This window comes from Chiroxiphia lanceolata, chromosome 25 (genome assembly GCF_009829145.1).
Source record: "Chiroxiphia lanceolata isolate bChiLan1 chromosome 25, bChiLan1.pri, whole genome shotgun sequence".
NCBI classification, from domain to species: Eukaryota; Metazoa; Chordata; class Aves; order Passeriformes; family Pipridae; genus Chiroxiphia; species Chiroxiphia lanceolata.
In genome coordinates, this window is record NC_045661.1 from 2328469 (window position 1) to 2347388 (window position 18920).

An 18920-nucleotide genomic window follows, 5' to 3' on the forward strand; every position below is an offset into this window, starting at 1 on the left:
ACGGCTGGAGCTGTGTCAGGGGAGGGTTATGTTGGATATCAGGGAAAGGTTCTTCCCCCAGAGGGTGTTTGGGCACTGACCAGGCTCCCCAGGGCAGTGGTCACAGCATCAAGGCTGCCAGAGCTCCAGGATTGTTTGGACAATGCTCTCAGGCACAGAGTGGGATTTTGGGGTGTCCTGTGCAGGGCCAGGAGTTGGACTGGATGATCCCTGTAGATCCCTTCCAGCTCAGGATATTCCATGATTCTGTTATAAGTAAAACCAAGACATTACAGCATTCCTGGTTTCAGAAAGTCCACAGTGGAAAGGCTGGAGGGAACAAGAGCTGCTTTCCCTTGCTCATGAGTTGATTTGTGGCAGTTGTTGCTCATCTTACATGTACCAACAAAACTGTTTTGATGGGAGTGTATCGGAATATCCCATCTACTTGACAAAATAATGACATTCCTAATGCTCACTTTTTAGCAGGAATGTCTTTAAGCCTGTCCTAAGCCCGTGGGTCGTGCTGGGAGTAATTAAATGCTTCCGTTTCAAGTGGCTGATTTGCTCCGGGCCTCGGCGGAATCGCTCCTGCAAAATAAACATCATCCTCGTGGCACTGGCCATATTTTACTCCTGGCTGATACACCATTAGTTTATGACTTTCTCTGGGTTTTAAAATCCTTTGGGGATCCCTCCAGGATAAAAGATAACGTGGCTGTTATAGCCCAGTTACTGTGGTGGTTTAGGAAGAAGGGTTAATATTTGTTCTGTCTGTGCTGAGTTCTGGTTTTACATATTCTGTACATGCCTGGACAGAAGAGAGAAGTGGCTTTTAAATCTGCCTGTGTTCTTATCTTTCCTTTATTGTATAAGCTGTAGCTGCTGAAGGTGCCACCTTGTCTAATCTATCTTATCTTGTTGTTATCAGCATCTCTTGCTGTCTTACAGGTTTGCAGCATGAAGGAATATTCCGGGTGTCTGGGTCACAAGTTGAAGTGAACGACATAAAAAACGCATTTGAGAGAGGTAAGGAAGAGCTATTCCAGTATCTCACAAACTATTGCCAAATGTATGTTTGTTTAAATTTGTTTAAATGCCCTGAAATGGCCTGTTTTGAATGCAACTTGCTCTCTTTTATCCCTTTGATTTTTGTGTTTTCGAAGTGAGTCTCCCAAACGCTTCCCTAGTGCTCATTAACCTTGAATTCTCAGTTGTTTGGTTTTATGCTTTGTACCTTGTAGAGTGTCTGTATAATAAATATTCTGAATTCAATCTTCTCTCATGTCTGATAGCTTATTGATCGTTTGTAACACTAAAGGACGAGGAGAATTTCATTATTAGGTGTAACTGCAATTTCCTCCCCTCTCCCCCCAGCCCTTTGTGAATAGATTGGCTGCTAGAGGATGAAATTTTGTGTTTTCCACGTTGTTGAGGCACAGCTTGGCCACATTTATTTTAAATATCAGCGAAGGAGAGAATAAATTTCGAGGCGCCGTTAATTTGCAATCGCTTTTAATAGATTTGATTTTCTGTGGGAAAGAGCCATTCCTTCCAAAGGCAGAGAGCAGTTGGGAGCCTCCTGACTCATCAGCTCCTTGCTGGGCTGTTCTCCCTGGCAGAGCAGGTTCAGAGGAGCTGCTTTTCAGGCAGTTCCTGCAGCTCATCTCCCCAGTCCTGCCTGGGTCACTGGGAACAACAGGCCTTGTGTTAATCCCCCGAATACATCACTCTCAAAGAACAGAGTCAGTGTGTTCCTGGGCTTGCTGGTGGGAGAGACAAGCAGTAATTAATTAAGCGTTGCAAGTTTATTCTGCTTTTGGGAAGAGAGATGTTTTCATGAACGACATTTGTGAAATGTGGTGTGTGATGTCACCTGTCCTCACCTCCATGGATTAAAATCCTCGAGAACAGAGGAAGCAGAAATGTGTGTCATAGCAAGGAAAAGGCTTGATATCAGAATCAGACCCTTTTTTATATAAAGAAATACCAGTCAGCTTGGGAAAATAACCAAATAACCACTTGTTCCAGCACTGACATGCATAAGTAAAATGGGGATTTTTGTGGGTTTTTTTTATTTTTTTTTTTTAGTTCCTCTCACTTGTCTCTGTAAAGCCAATGATATACACAACTGCCAAAGTTAACAATAATATTCCTGCATTTTATTACTTCATCCAGAGCCCTTGGTGGCAGTTAATATCAGGGATAATACTCCAGTTTGGAGTGGCCCATTTATTATCCCGTGTGTTATTAAGATAATAGGCAAGCTTTGGTAATTTCAGTCACATAATGGATATATATAGCTTCAATTTGAGGATTGCCCCATCATTAAATCTAATTATGTCTGATAGGGAGTTTTCCCTAGGGGACAACTCCTTAAGTGGGCATCTTTCCTTTGGTAATACAGACAAACTGTGGCATCTCTGCAGCAACAAATTATCCCAGAAATGTTCCCACCCCAGTTCCCCACGTCTGCATCCTGCTGAGCCAGGGGTGGGATGCTTCTTGTGCATCCCCTGCATCCACCTGAGCTGCAGTTGGGAGTTTGCCTCGTGGAACATTTCACCTCCCTGGTGGGTCTGTGATGTTCCCACCCTTCCAAAATACCTGGAGTGTCACTAGTGCTCCAGGACCTCTGGTACCACACTGAAATCTGGCTGAGAGAAGCTGTCCCAGGTCTCCTGGGATTGCTGTCAGAGCTTCCCATCTCTCTGCCTCGCTCTGGTTGTAGGTGGGATTAACATAAATCCTTTTCTCCTGCAGAGGTGCATCCTTCCAGTGTTCTGATACTTTTCTCCAGTATTCTGATTTTTTTTTTCTTGCCTGCTTTTCTTTGCTTGTCACAAAGGGGAAGATCCCTTGGCTGGGGACCAGAATGACCACGACATGGATTCAATAGCAGGAGTCCTGAAGCTCTATTTTCGAGGGCTGGAGCACCCACTCTTCCCCAAGGATATCTTTCATGATCTGATTGCCTGTGTCAGTAAGTATATGAAGAGCTGAAAAGAAATAGGGCTGATTTTTTTCTGATATCTCACTTTTCTTTCTTCCCTTCCCCTTTTTTTTTCCTGACTTCAGAATAAGGGTTTTGTGGTTACTTTGGTTGTTGAACTGGCATCCTCTGTTAGGCAGCCTGGGCACTTACCTGGTCACAGCCATCCTTTGCTGTGATCTGAATGAACAAGGAGATGGAAATGAGCAGATTTGAAGGTCTGTGTGACGGATTTTTGTGAGGCAGTGGCTTTGTGACGGGACTCTTTTAAAACAGAATAAAGCAAAAAGCTTCACTCCTGTAAAATGATCTCTAAGACGTGTCACCAGGAGATGTCAGAAAGGCCCTGTCAGAGGCAGGGATCACCAGCAGCCTTGTCTGCTTTCCCTGGATGTGCTGCCATGCTCCTGTGTGCTCTCCTTAGCTGACAAGGTACCACTTATATTCCTTTTAGCTTGGTAACCACGAGGGACCATCTTCTGACTCCTGTTAGAGAATATCAATCATCAGGGCAGTCACAGCCGAGCTTTTAACATCTTTGGTGGTTTCTAAAGGTGGTTCTGGTGGGCAGAGAGTTGTTTGTGGTTTTTCCTACGTGAAACAACCTCATCTGAAACATGGCCCTTGCCATGTCCTCCAGAAAATTGAAGGATGATTCTATTGTCCAAGCAGAGGAATGGCCCTTGTGGTGGCAGCCTTTGAAGTGGAGCAGAAGATTGCTGCTGAAATGGCTCGTGGTTCTCTGCTCCTGACAAATGCATTTGCAGAGCTGAGTTCACATTATGGGGGAAAAGTAAAATCCGCTTCCAAATAACTTCTCCCTTCTCAGATGATTTATGCTGCCCACTTATTTCTCAGCAGGCTGCTGCACACAGAGCTTTTTTGCCTCACCCTTCAACTATGTTAATTTTCCTTTTGAGCGTTACACAGTTTCTTTTTTAAAACACCCACCTTTCTAAGCAAAGACTTGAAGGAGCCATTGTGCCAGAACTATTGGAACAGATGACATCCAGAGCTCCCACGCTGGGAAGGAACTTGCAGTGAAGTTTCACGTGTTCAGGGACCTTCACTGTCAAAGGCTTTGCCAGCAGGTTCTGCAGCCTTTGCGTTCCCGTGCCAGGCAGCGCTGGAGCATCCCGAAAAATGGGCAAAATCCCTTCCTCCTGCTGCTGCTCTGCTGCCCAAGGGAGCCATCACAGTGCACTGGACCCGGTGGCAGGTGGTGGGTTTGGTGGGATGATGACTCTGGTGCTCTTTCTTCCTTTCAGCAATGGATAATTTACAGGAGAGAGCTCTGCACGTCCGGAAGGTGCTGCTGAACCTACCGAAGACCACCCTGATTGTGATGAGATACCTCTTTGCATTCCTCAATCAGTGAGTGTCCTTGGGAGCACCAGGGCTCTGCTGCAGGACCTGCTGTAAACACAGAACCGTTGAGGTTGGAGAAGACCTTAAAGGTTGTGGAGTCCAACCATTCCCCCTTGGCACTGCCAAGGCCGTCGCTGACCCGTGTCCCCAAGGGTCACATCTCCATGGCTTTTAAATCCCTCCAGGGATAGGGACTCAAGATCATGGAATCACAGAATGGTTTGGGTTGGAGGGGACCTTAAAACCACAGGCAGGGACACCTTCCACTAGCCCAGGTTGCTCCAAGCCCCATCCAGCCTGGTCTTGGACACTTTGGACACTTCCAGGGATGGGGCAGCCACAGCTTCTCAGGGAAACCTGTGCCAGGACCTCCCCACCCTCCCAGGGAACAATTTCTTCTGAATATCCAATCTGAACCTACTCTCTTTCCATTTACATCCAAGGCAGAGGGGATCTGTAGCTCTGGTATTGAGTGTTGGGGCTCAGAACAGCAATAATAAAGGAATAAAGACAGAGATTAATGTGCTGCCCTTATAAAGTCAGCACTCAGTCCTTTTCACATAGTCTTGAGCTTTCAAGCTCCCTTGTGGTTTCTGTTTAATTTCTCTGTAAATGCCATCAATATCTCATTTTTTACCTGGATCCAGGGCATTCATGTCCCTGAATCAGCTAAAGCTCATCAGCTTTAGAGAGCAGAAAGCCCAAAGCAAACCTTCTGAGCTCAGCTGTGTGTTCTGCAGCAGAGGAGGATGAGGATGATGATGTTTGCTGTTCACCCTCCTTCCCACTTGTGTTTTTTTTTTGCAGTTTATCTCAGTTCAGTGAAGAAAACATGATGGATCCCTACAATTTAGCCATCTGCTTTGGGCCAACGCTGATGTCAGTGCCTGAAGGTCACGACCAGGTCTCTTGCCAGGCTCATGTCAATGAATTGATCAAAACCATCATCATCCAACATGAGAACATCTTCCCAGGCCCAAGGGAGCTGGAGGGTCCAGTCTACAGCAGAGGTGGAAGCACAGAGGATTACTGGTATGATGGGTACCACTGAGGAGGAGATGACTGGGTGGATGTTTATCTGTGGATTAGCATGTTACAGTCATGAGTTCTGCCTTCTCTAATTCAGGAGTGGAGCATCTGGCCCAGCCTTTCAAAAATCTGTTTTATGGAAGAGAAGATGGCTCTGGTATCTCTGGAGAGCCATCATCTCAAAAGAAATAAGCTGGTATAAAGTAGCTATTCAGTTGTCAAACCCAGCTCACTTATCTTGAAGGGCAAGGTCGTGTAGGGATTTTCTTGGCTATTCTGGTTTGGTAGCTGCCAAAATCAATCTTTTTTAGTTGTTTGGGTTTTTTTCCCCTTCTTTTTTCTTTTTTTTTTTTTTTCCCCTCCTGCTTTTGCCTTTCCTTTCTGCCTTTGCTGCAGACCCAGGGGTCGCTGGCAGCTGAACCTCGAAGGCTGTGGCACTGGTATAATTTTCAGGGCTTGGTGGGGGAGGAGAGAGGCAGGAATGCAAAATCACCATTTCCATGCAGCCCCAAAGCTCCAGAGGCCTGGCTGTGCGTTCAGTCTGAAGCCACATCTGGAAGCAATTCAGGCAGAGCGGCTCCTGTCATCTGGGGTGGAAGGTTGGGGAGTGGGGGAAGGAAAGGAGGTGTTTTCTTTCCTACTGGCCAAGCTGATCTCTCCCCTCTGAAGATGAGGAATGTTAAATTGTGTCCTGCTTCTCCCCCCCCTTGCCCCGGCTCCTTCTCTCCTTCGATGCCCCAGGAATGCAAATGATTATTTTCGTGTGCTAAAATAAATACATTTTTTTAATGAAGTCACTGTGGTGACAGAGCAAGCCTTGTTCCCCTGGCTTGTTTCAGAGTAGCTGTAGCTATCAGCTCACTCCTTGTACGTGTGGCAAGGAGAGGCTCCTCTCAACTCACTGCTGTGTGCAGAAGACTTGCCAAAACCTTTTGGAAATTCTCTTTAATTTTACCCTTCGCTCTGATGCTTTTAACTGATGTTACATGTGAAAGAATTGTAAGGGGGGGGGAAAAAACCGACCCAACTTAGTAATATTTATGACCTTGGGGAAACACATCGACTTGGACAGGAGGGAATAAACCTGTGCAGTGCTGAGTGCCCTCAGTGTGGGTGTCACTGCACAGGAGTGTGGGGGAGGCACAACGACCTGGAAGGTGATATCAGCTTTAGGAAAGCATTTGGTTTTCCTTCCTTGCCCTTCCTAAGCACCCTGACCTGGGACCCTGTTAAGCAGAGAAAGGGGAGAAGCAAGCAGGGGAGGCTGCTGAAAGCCAGGAAGAAGCATCTGGTTCCCATTCCAGCTTTCTCATAGTCCTGGTATTTCCAGAGTTGTTCCTTGTTGCCCGTGGGCTCCTCACCCTGCAGGCAGCAGAGGGAATCCTTGGGGTTCAGCTGATTCCTGCTGTGGCTGGGGTATCCTGGTGCCACTTCATGGGTCAAGCCCTCTGGGAGCTCCCAGAAGGTGTTTTGGTGTGGAATTGCTGGGGCTCAGCACCACGGCCCCTGCTCTGGGCTCCAGACCTGCACCCTCGCCTGGAGTTGGCAGAGCTGTGGAACAGCTTCCCCTGGGCAGAGCAGGGTAGGGCAAGGTTCAGAGTTTGTCATCAGCTTTGAAATCCTGCCTGTGAGTCAAGCCTGTGATGCATCTGTCTGTCTGTCTGTCTGAGACTGCTCAGGGACAGTCCAGGAGACCCACAAGTGAGGCCATGGGAATGGCAGGGAAGGAGACAGAGTGTGGGTGAATCATGGAATATCCTGAGTTGGGAGGGACCCACAAGGATCATCCAGTCCAACCCCTGGCCCTGCACAGGACACCCCAAAATCCCACCCTGTGCCTGAGAGCGTTGTCCAAACCCTCCTGGAGCTCTGGCAGGTTTGGGGCCGTGCCCACTGCCCTGGGGAGCCTGTTCAGTGCCAACCACCCTCTGGGGGAAGAACCTTTCCCTGAGATCCAACCTGACCCTGCCCTGACACAGCTCCAAGTCCTGTCCCTGCTCACAGGGAGCAGAGATTGTTGCTGCCCCTCCACTGCCCCAAGTGACTCGACTCTCACAGTGTTCCTCTGCCAGCATTTATTGCTCTCACTTTTGGAGCCCTCAGGGTGAAACCCAGTGCTTCCCACTGCAGCATCCCAGGGCTCACACCTCAGTCAGCAGTAAGGATGGTTTTTTTTGGTGGAAAATGCTGCTGGAGGCATGGATAGGAGGAGGCACGTGGCCTTTGTGCAGCGTTTGGATCCGTGTGCGACATGACTTCAGAGTCTGTGTGAAACCTTAGCCCTCAGTGCTGCCTTCCTTCCTCCTGGGGCCTCCATTTGGCTGCAGATTCTTCTCTAAACTTTATGAAGTAGCACAAAGGCTTTGCAGAGGATGGGAAAGGTTGATTCCAGAGGTGCTGGCTCAAGAGATGTTGGACAGCTTGGTGTCCTGTGGATTAAGCATAACGAGACACCAGAATTACTCAAACACTTCACCCCTTCTCCTTTTTCTGTTTTTCTCCTCTTTTTAAAGGAGTGCAGAAGGGGGATTGCCAGGAGGAGAGCACTGCACATCCAAGGTCACTTATTTTAACCACAGCAAGACCGAAATGAGGGATGAAGTTATTCCTATGTGAGGAGAATTAAAAATCACCTTTTAGGAGTTACACTGTGAGAGGGCAGCAAACGAGTTTTCTTTAGCAACAGAGTCTGCTAAGATGAAGAGCAAGCACTATTTTTTTTATCCCTTTTTTTCCTCCTGAGAGGAGCAGGCAGGGCAGGCAGGCAGGGCTGCCAGCTGGCAGCAGCTCCACAGAGCTGCTTGGGAGAGGCAATGGATCCTCTTCCAGCTTCCTTTCTGCTCCTGTCCAGAGGGAACTGCTCGTGCAGCTTCTTACAAAAACATAACCTTTGGTTGCCACTTGTTGTCTATTGATCCTTCCAAAGCTTTTCTTCTTGCCAAACATAAATGAGTCCTCTTGGTGGTTTAGGTGCTCTGGAATCTTTATTTACAGGCAATTAATCAGGCCACGGGAGTTGTTCAGTGAAATGAATGGAACGATTTAAAATGGTGATAAAAGGGATGGAGGGAGATGACAAACACAGACCTGGAAATATCATTATGAATCGAGAAATGATTTCCCCCAGGAAGTGGCAGCTTTCTCATCAGCCATCTAATGAGCTAATTAGAGCAGTGGAGAACAGAGCTGAGGGAATAATCCTGGCATGGCAGAGAGGAGCTGGACCCAGCTTGCCCCTGCTGCCTGACTGCTCAGCCTCTCCAGAGGTCCAGGTTGTAAGAGCTGAAGTTGGACTGCTGACAGCACACGAGGAGGGTGGTAGCCTGGATGTCTGGGTTGGTTGATCAAATAAGAATTCAGCTTGATTTTCAGACACACTGACTTCAGCACGTGCAGATGCACCGCAGAGCGTCGCAGTGGAGCCTAAATGTTGGCTCCCCACGTGGATGTTCCCACTTACATCTGATGGTTGTGATGAGGAAACTCAGTTTCCATCAGTCTAAAGCGCTGTCCCTGTGTCCTTCTGTTGCAGTGAGAGTCCCCATGGAGAGAGAGCCTCCACAGAAGACTCGGTGCAGGACGTCACGGCCGAGCACCACACCAGTGATGATGGTATGCAAAGCCTCTGAGCTGCTGGGTTAACTGGTGCAGCCAGCCCTGGGGGAGGCAGGGAGGGAAGTGCCTTGGAATTGAAGCTTAAAGTCAGCCCCAGAGTGGGGTTTGAATCAGAACAGTCACTCGATACATCCAGTGCAGCACTTGGTGCCAAGAAGTAAAAAGGTGTGGGATGAAGAGGAAGCTGTAGAAGTTACCTGAGTGTTTTGAAAGCATCCCTTCTTCTCAGGGGTTGTCTCTTCTTAGCAGAAGGCCTGGGCACACTCCAAGCTTGGATTTGGAAGTCAGGGTGGAAGCACAGAGCCAAAGGCTGGATGTGTTCCATCATGCTCTTCCACTCCCTCTGCCTGTACCAGGCATTCCCCTTTTGGGAGCTGTGGCAGGGGGGTTGTGAGTACTCTGAGCCCCAGTGGTTCTGCTGTAAGAAAGGGAGCAAAACAAAGTCAAAACCTGTTTGTCTTCCACTCACAGCCAGGTTTTAGGGTAGGGGGTCCTGGGGGCCTCTCTCATTGATAATTTTTGGGTTTCCTTGGGGACCTCTGTGACATTTCTGGTCTGATCAGTGAAAAGAGGAGAGAATTTCACAGTATTTCCTAAGGAGAAGGTGACACTGCAGTTGTGAGTGTCTGTTGTTGATACTTCCCAAGCCTCCTCCTGCAACAAGGAACATCCTGTGAGGCCCATCCGGAGCAGAGGAAAGATTAAATTACTGGTGTGAAACAATGATGCCTGGAATACTGAGCAGCACAGAGAGCAGACTGACCCAAGCAGCACAGAGTATGATTTTGTTCTTGCATTTAGACCCTTTGCAATTGTCTGAGTGAGTTCTGTGATGGTTTTACTTGTGACCTCAGTTGTAAAGGTGGGAAGTAGTTACCGTTCCCTTAAAATCAGGTGTCATCCTTTCTTGAGCTGGTCAGGAATTTGCTCAGTAGCCCTGCCAGGTGCTCCTGTGCTACCTCTCTGCTTCAGCAGTTGCCTAACAAACCCTTCCCAGGGCATCCCTGGGCTCCCACTGGTTTCATGGCTCGGTGATCTTAAAGGTCTTTTCCAACCTAAGTGGATCCTGGGACTCTCTGGTGTTCACACACCAGTGGTGAAGTAAAGGATGTTTAGAAATGCTGGGAAATCAGTTCTCCCTCAGCAGGGTCAAGCACTGGCACAGTGATTCCTCACCAAGGTTGTTGGGAGGGAGCACAAAGCCTGTGGGAATGAAACATGAGCTCGCTCTCTGTCTTGGACAGAGTGTTCTGTCTGACAAGTGTTAGCTCTTAAAAATGCATGAAAATGTGTCCTTTTGGAGTTTGTATCTAAGAAAGAGCAATTTAATAGCTGTGAGGAAGGACAGGCCAACTCATCCCACATCTGCATAAAGCCTGGGACTGAAGCCTGCAGGCTCCCACACTGGGGTGGGCACTGGGGCTGTTTCTGGAGGGGATTTTTAGGTCTCTTCTGTGACTGAAGGGGGGACAATAGTGAGAAATGAGCTGTTAGAGATGAGAGAAGGACACTGTTCTGCAGCCTCTGGAACTCGATCGCGTGGGGCCCCCGAGCAAGGTAAAACTGGGAGGTGTTTTGGATGGAGTTCTGCATCCTACATGGAATATTCCATAGGAAGCATTTGGGAGGGAACCTTTGGCACTGAAGCAGAGGAGGGAGCTGGGGCTGTATCTCTTTGAGGGAGCTGCAGGGTCTGGTTAAGTGAGGAATCTCATGTCCTAACTGAGCTGTACAGAGTCACACCTTGCTCATGCCTGTCAGCAGTGCAGGTACAGCACCAGGACTCTGGGATGGATGTTCCTGGGTTTTTCTCCCTCTTTCAGGCTTTAGATTCTTTAGCACACTTGCTTCTTAAGCTCTTTTGTGAGCCTGGCACTAATCTTCCCAAAGCAGAGCTGTCATCTCAGCCACCCTCACTGAAGGAAGGAATTTTGGGATGGGGGGGAAGAGATTGTGTTTTGAAGAGCATCCAAGCTGTTCTGCAGCCTCACTGTACTGGTGAGAGGACACACTGGTTTGAGACAGGTATAAGAGGTCAGAAATGCTGAAAAACAAGCAGAATATATGTTTGTTAAATTACATATATGAGTGGAAACATTTGAATCTGCTGCTTTCCTGCCCAGGCTCTCAGGCTGGCAGGGGGAATTGTTTGGCTTAGCCTTATTGCTCTTTATTCACACAGCTTTCTTGTCTGAAAGTGCAGTAGGAAAAAAGCTACTGGAAATTAAAGTCTAAAATCAGTTCTCTGGAGAAGAGCCAGAGTCCTAAAAAGCAAATTGGAAACATAAGAAACCTGAGTGCCGCTCTCATCTGGAACAATAAACACTTCCTAATGAAACAGATGGAATGTACCAAACCACACTCCCATCCCTTTCCTAAATGCAGGGGGACACCAGAAAGCAGCATAATTGGAGTTTTTAGTGTCAGGAAGAAACTGGCTCCAGAGGCAAAACAAGCAAGAGGAAAGAAGGAGCCAAACATGGCTCACCACGTGCTTTGGAGCTGAGAGCTGCCAACGTGGGCCAGGCTTTTCCCACCCTTCCAAATCTCTGCCTGGTTGCTGAGGGCTGATAATGGGATTTTGTGTGAGGCTGACCCACAGGCTTACCTGAAATGTGTGGTTGGGAGAATTCTGAGCTGTTGTGTTTAGTAGTGGAGGAATTATTGTTGGGGGGTGGATCTGACTGATCCTGTTGCCATTTGCCCTCAGCCCTTGGTCACTTTGTGCTGGGTAACTCAGATGCTGGTGGAGCTTTCTGGGATGAGATGCTTCTGCTCTGCTCTGCTCCCTCAGCTTGGTTGATGAGCTTCAGCCATATATTCACCATTTATTTTATCAAGCCTTGCCTGCCTGTGAACAGACATGGAGACCCCAATTCTTGAGCATCTGCTCTCCCAAGGAATAACTGCAAAAGCTGTGGCTCATGTTTAGCCTTCCAGTGTTATTTGGCTGGCTCTGGCACTGTAGAAGCTTCCTGTGATGCAGGGGAGATCTCTGTATGGAATAGTGGATCTTTCCTGGTCTGGGAAGAGGAAGCACAACTCTCTTTCTCCAGGAAAGAACTCAATTTCCATGGACTGCTTGGCTGTGTTAAAGCTCCTTTAAAGTAATGAAGCAAGTCCACTGTGGCCATGTGGTTGAACTCATCCCCATTCTCCTGATTCCTGCCTAGAATTGGGAGCTGGCTTAATATATATTTAGACTCAACCAGTGTCAGATTTTTCGGAGTCTTAACAATTAATCCACATGAATTTCATATTGATCTTCCTGAGTGTCTAAATGCCCTTATTGTCCCTCTCTATAATATCAGGGTCCTGCAGGGACCTGGATTAGTGGCTGGTTGCAGACAGGGCATGGCTGGAGCTCTTGTGTGAGCTTTGCAGGCGGGTTTGGAGCACACTGGGCAGCTCCAGGCTCGGAGCACACATCCCTCTGTGCTCGGCGGACACGGAGCATCCCAGCTGGACGGAGCTGGGAATCAGCTCAGCCTCCCCATCACTGCACAAAGCACAGCAGTGGAGGCCCTGGATGTTTTCCTGAGCTTCCATGACAGTTGGATGAATAGCACGGCCTCCCACGGTGCCAGAATCCGGTCTCCTGGGTCAGGTGAACCTCGCAGGCAGCAGAGATTTCCCTCTGAATAGACCCTTTATTTCTGAAGCAGCTTGGAATGAGAGGATGTTTCCCTCCCCAGATGCTAATAACAGCTCCTGTCTGCCTGGGAGGTTCAGTTTAGCTGCCTTGAAGGAAGTGTGCCATAGGCAGATTGTTATCTGGAACACACCTGGTTGCTACCCAGCTTTGAAATGCTTTTTGGTTCGAGGAGACACTAATTTTGCCATTGCCACTTCCAGTGTAGGCTTGAATCACTGTGAGTGGGTTTATGACTTGGAAAACATAAATGCAGAGATTAGGCAAATGCTAAAAGTGCAAAGTCCACGAGTTGCAGGGGAGTTCCCCTCTGAATTTTGCTGCTTCAAAACACTGCAGCCTTAAGCAGCAACACTTCATCCTCTTCATGCTCTCGCCTACGGGTTTAAACAGCTGAATACTTAATAAGCCCAAATGTTTAGTGAATTGTTGTTTGTTCCCTTCTGTCTCCTTAGAGTGTGAGCCCATAGAAGCAATAGCAAAGTTTGACTACCTTGGCAGGACAGCACGAGAGCTGTCCTTCAAAAAAGGAGCCTCCCTCCTGCTCTACCAGCGGGCCTCGGACGACTGGTGGGAGGGACGGCACAACGGGATCGACGGCCTCATCCCCCACCAGTACATCGTCGTCCAGGACACGTATGTGACACCCTGGCCTTGCCAAAAACTCGGGTGTGGAGGGGAGTGTTTGTGCCAAGGTGTTGGCACCAGGTGGGGGCAGTTCCTCCTTCGGCCTCCCCTGCGGGAAGGGGAGCGAGCAGAGCTCGGGGAGGTGTCGGTGCCCAGGGGTGTGGAGGTGTCAGAGTGGTTCTGGTGCCTGTGAAAGATGCAGAACTGGGATCTACAGGTTGCTCACAGCAGTCAGGCTCTCAGGCTGGAGGGGGATTTTTCAAGGGGGAATGGCCTTAAGCTGCAGGAGGGCAGGTTTAGGTTAGATATCAGGAGAAAATTCTCCCCTGTGAGGGTGGGGAGGCCCTGGCACAGGTTGCCCAGAGAAGCTGTGGCTGCTCCATCCCTGGAAGTGTCCAAGGCCAGGTTGGACGGGGCTTGGAGCAACCTGGGCTAGTGGAAGGTGTCCCTGCCCATGGCAGGGGTGGTGGAACTGGATAATCTTGAAGATCCCTTCCAGAAAACCATTCTATGATTTGAAAGATATCTAATGATTCTTAAGACACCAGCACTGTGCTGCTGGCCCGTGTGTGTGTTTTCATGCACAGTGCTGCATTTGAAATTTGGTGCTGTTGGTCCTGTTCTGGTTGTGATGTGCTTCCCTCCTCCTTCCTAGTGAGGATGGAATCTCAGAAAGGTCCAGCCCGAAGTCTGAAATAGAAATAAACTCTGAGCCACCAGAAGAAAAAGTGACAGCCAGAGCTGGTGCCAGCTGCCCGAGCGGGGGGCACGTCGCAGATATTTACCTTGCAAACATCAACAAGTAAGAACAGCCTTGCATTGTTTTCCTGAACTGTAAAGAGCTTGGTGATGAGCCCAGTGAAATGCTTCCTTCCCTGACAAAGGTTCATTAACCAGCACTGCCACCATTCTTCTCTGCTTCCCCCTCTTCTAACCCACTCACGTTTTGCTGCCTGAGCTCTGTCACCAGTGTGGCCAATGCTCATTTAAAACCCCACTGGCTGCTCTTCCCTATCCCCAAGGTGCCATCTGTTCCTGTTTTCCCAAATATGCCCTATTTTACGAGCTAAGCAGAGGAAGGGAGGGGAATGGTGGAATGAGATCTCGTATCGTGCGTCCCCATTCGTTGTTACGTTCCGTGATCTGTCGTGTCTTGTCCACATTAAACAAGTTTTGTTTGATGGGGTGGGGGGACAATGCCTTCAGAAACTGGTGTCCCATTTTGTGATAAATGCCATTCCTGAAGTCCCACCATCTGGCATTGCCTGTAACACTCTCTAGTTTCTCCAGCACTTCTCACCTCAGGTTACTAACCATATGCTTGCAGTGGAACAGCACAACCCCCTGTTGCTCTAACCTTACTTTCTCTACCAGAAATTGTTGCCTTAGCCAACACTCAACATAGTAAAAAAGCTGAAAAAAATCAAGCCAGTAACAGACTAAATTTCATGATCTGTTATTTCATTTTTCTGGAGCAGACTTATCTTTCTGATTATTTCCTTAGCATTAAAACCCCCACATCTCTATTGTGCAGTGAAGGTATTATGTGATAATTACAGTTCGATGGGAGGGGATAGTCTTAACCTTCAGTTAATTTAACAGAATGTAGTCTATAAAGGCATTAACAGAAATGCATCCTTTTAAAAGGTTTGGACCTGCTTATGGCCTAGAGGGCCTGGTCCTTAGTTATGGGATTCAGCAGAGCTCCACTGATATCTTTGAAGCCATGTTAATCTGCATCAGCTTGGGATCTGGGCTTTCCTTTATGATATTTATTGTCTGAGCCACTGAAGTAGCCATTCTGCCAGTTATGGAGAGATTTGTGTAATAACAGACCTATGTTGGAGCTTCACCATCTGCTGGCTTTGGTAGTGTTGTGTGTAGTGTTTTTAAGAAGCCTGGGTAATGTCCACTCCAGTTTTTTTTTTTCCCTTTACTAGGGAACCTGATATTTAGCAACAGTAGCATAAGACTCATTTTGTTGTTTTTTCTTTAGGAATGAATCTTCTGACCTATGTGTGAACAGACTTGAGCAAAATTAAATCAGATGGTTTCGCAATGACAGTTGTGCCACCCACTGAATTATTATTTGGATGCCAAAATCCTACTGGAGTTAACACTTTCTTGCAGTTATTCATGGGGCTGGTGCTATATATAAATGGATCCTTCCCTGTATAATGGATGCCAAGCTTCAGACCTATGGCATAAAGTATTCTGCTGCATTGGCCTTCCTATGATTTGAGAGGAATCGTGCTGTCAGACCGCAAGGTGCTGGGGTAGAAACTAAATTCTTTGGAGCAGTTCATCCATTTGCCATCATCTTTTGGTTTATCTGTAGCCCTGCATAGAAAAGTGCCTTGTGGTCCTGCCAGAGCCATGAAAAAGAACCACCTCTTACCACCAGCAAATATTGGAAATGATCATTAACCCCAAACTGGGGTTCTTTGCTTGCTGATCTCTGAAAGTAATAACTTGATGCCTTGGGCCAGGAGCTTAGTAGACTTATACTGTGTCCTCCAGTCAAAAATTGTAGCTCTGCTCTTCGAATGTAATAAAAACACATCATCAAAACCTGTTGAAGGCACAGAGGGTTTTTTTTGTCTTCAAATACAGATTCTTTTCCTCTTGACCAAGTTAATCACGTTCCATCCAAGCTTTCTGGTTTTGCTCTGAACGTGCACAGCTGCCAGAACTCAGCCTCGTTGTTAGAAGTGTTGAACTGGAACGATTTATAATTTCACTGTATCGCAACCACTCCTAAAATCCTGGGCGTGTCTGTAATCTGGGTTATCTTTTTATGTCTCTTTCCCATTGTCCTCTGTGTTGTTTTTGGGGGGATATCTTCAAAAAAATGACAGCTGGTTGTTTGTACCTGCTTGTATTGACTTGTTTTGCTTTTGTGACTGAAGGCAAAGAAAGAAACCAGAGTCAGGCAGCATCAGAAGAGCCTTCCGTCAAAGTGACAGCCATGGACTAGGTAGTTCACTGGCAGAACCAGCCTCCCCCGGAGCCATAGCCGGTTCCAGACCCTCATCTCAGCCCATTATGAGCCAAAGTCTTCCCAAGGAGGTGCCAGATAAATGCTCCATCAGTGGCCACGGCAGCCTCAATTCCATCAGCCGACACTCGTCGCTGAAGAACAGGATCGACAGCCCCCAGATCCGGAAAACTGTCACAGCAGGGAGGTCCAAGAGCTTCAACAACCACCGGCCCATGGACCCCGAGGTCATTGCACAGGTGAGGAGGAGGGTTTTGCCCTGAAGGTTTGGCTTGGAAATTTGAAGGATGTTTTAATGAGGTGTTTTAGTGAGAAGTCTGATTTAATCTCGTGTCCGTTCCCTTCTGGGGGAGGGACCATCTCTGTCATGGTGAGAGGCTGCAGGAGCTGGACCTGGTTGGTCTGGAGAAGAGAAAACTGAGAGGGGATCTTGTCAAACCTTACAAATATCTCCAAGGGGTAGCAGAGGATGGTGCCAGACTCTGTTCAGTGGTGCCCAGTGACAGGACAAAGAGCCACAGCCATAAACTAAAACACAACAACTTCCACCTCAACTTGAGGACGAACTTTCGCTGGAGGTGGCAGAGCCCTGGAAGGGCTGCCCAGGGAGGGTGTGGAGTCTCTCTCTCTGGAGACGTCCCAAACCCCTCTGGATGTGTTCCTGTGTCACTTGCTCCAGATGACCCTCCCTTGGCAGGGGGGTTGGACTGGGTGATCTCCAGAAGTCCCTTCCAACCCCAACTACCCCGTGATTCTCTCAATGCAATATTAACTTACAACACAGCTTGAGTCTACCCTTTCATCCTTGCTTTGTGCAAAGCACTGAGGCTGCTTTCATGAGGGAATATAAACAGTCAGCTCCTTCCTCCATAAAAACTTGGCCCTGATCATTATTCAGAATTTAATTTCAACAATAAAAAGCGTCCATTTCAGAAAGTGACACAGATTTCAAAGCTGTCAGCAAGGAATTAAACAATCACAACTCCAAGACCCCGAGAAAAGCGAAGTATTTAGTGTCGACTTAACATTCTCCTGTCAATTGTGCAGACTTGCCTGTGGTGAGACATTGGAAGCACATGGAGCAGCACAGCCAAAATAAAAGCAGGCTGCTGACTCCTTCCGTGCTCCAGTGGCATCTTTATGTGCTCACAGGCTTCAGAAACCAACTTTGAACATAATCCTGCTGCTTTTCATGAGCTGTTTATTCAGGCAAGTGCCTTGAAGTGAAGGGCAGGCTGCAAAAGATGTAAATGTTACCAGTTTCCCTCTTCCATGGAGGATCTGCCCTGGTGGATGTGCCTGCACTTGCATGTTGCCCGTACCAACTGTTTGCAGTATGGGATGGATGCATCTATGTAAAGCCAAGGAATGCTCCAGGCTCGGATTACAAAGCCAGCCCTGGGAGACCTGACTGCTCTGCCTGGTTCAGGACTCTGGAGGTTTCTAAGGAGGGGAAAATATGTGGAAATTAAACGTAATTTTTATTGACAAAACAGCAGCTCCAAATAATAAATAAACCCAAATTAAAACCCGATGGGTGTTCTGAGGGAAGGTTGTATTTTGCTGTTATGAGTGTCTTTAGCCCATTTGTTACAGTGGAATTATAATATACAGCTCCTGCTGCCTTCATATTTCCCTGTCCTTCCAAGGCTTTGGTTGATATAAATCAGGTTCTTTGTTTTATCAGTTAGGATCTCCTCTCCCAGCCAGAACATACACTCCATTGTTTCACTGGAGAAGAGTCTGGGGAGAAAAAGGAACGAGGAAGGGAAAACAAATAAAAAAGAGGAGGGAGAAAAAAATCAAACAGTGTTAAATCAGTGTTTCTCTCTGCCCTGCGACATCTTTTCAGACACCATCTAATAACCCTTGTGCATCTTACATATTCCCCCAAACACATAACTGAAATCTGCCTGGCCTCAGGACGGACTGGGAGGTGTCAGATTACTGTCTCTGCTTTATTCCACCATTCCTTGACTGATTTACCTTCCCCACCCCCTGAAAAACCTCTGGAGGAAGCTGAAAAGCTGTGGCCAAAGTGTGAGTCAGAGCAGGGCTGAGCTCTCCTGCTCCCCAGGGAATTCTGTGCACCGCTGGGTTCACCAGTGTAGGTCCTGCTCCAGCTGAGACAAAACCCCCATATTTATCTCTCAAAATTCTCTTTATATTCATTTGTTAATAGCTGTGATATTTTATAAGAGGAAGGAGAAGTGCCAGCTTGAATTTCTAGACATGTTTCTGGTATCTTCTGCGTGTTCTAAAATGCTCAAATGTTGAGTACTGTGAAATACCTTTCTGGGAACAGCTCAGACAGCAGGAAAAGCAGTGAGGCTGCAGGAGCACAGGAGGCTTTCAACAGTCAGTGTGTGACCCATCAGCCAGTGTCAAAACCATCAACCCTTCAGGAATTTACTCTCCTGAATCTCCTGTGCCAAATAAAGTGCCAGAGTGGGTGTTAATAGTTTGATTCCACTGGGTTTGTATTCATTGCTGCATTTGGGGATTCTGTTCATCTTTAAAACCCAAGCAGCATCAGGAGCAGTAAAGGACCAGATCAGCATTGAGACAGTGCTGGCAATTATTTTCCTCCCTCTTGCTGGAAAAAAATTAGTGCTTATTGACTGCAGGATGTAATGCTGAACAGTTGGGCACAGGTTTCA

At 47.6% G+C, this 18920-nt stretch overlaps 1 protein-coding gene across 5 annotated transcripts in view; it reads left to right on the forward strand.

The window, feature by feature from the left end:
* The window catches only part of SRGAP2 (SLIT-ROBO Rho GTPase activating protein 2), a 108846-nt gene that overhangs the window by 82680 nt on the left and 7246 nt on the right, over positions 1 to 18920 (forward strand). For 4 of the 5 annotated variants that reach the window (XM_032710695.1, XM_032710698.1, XM_032710697.1 and 1 more), the window contains 8 exons: positions 931 to 1008; positions 2828 to 2962; positions 4240 to 4345; positions 5147 to 5371; positions 8901 to 8980; positions 13091 to 13271; positions 13918 to 14064; positions 16172 to 16499. In XM_032710695.1, coding sequence (XP_032566586.1) covers positions 931 to 1008; positions 2828 to 2962; positions 4240 to 4345; positions 5147 to 5371; positions 8901 to 8980; positions 13091 to 13271; positions 13918 to 14064; positions 16172 to 16499 — 1280 coding nt within the window. Of the gene's footprint in view, positions 1 to 930; positions 1009 to 2827; positions 2963 to 4239; positions 4346 to 5146; positions 5372 to 8900; positions 8981 to 13090; positions 13272 to 13917; positions 14065 to 15258; positions 15834 to 16171; positions 16500 to 18920 lie in introns of those variants that run through there. The other variant, XM_032710699.1, reaches the window with a different exon arrangement.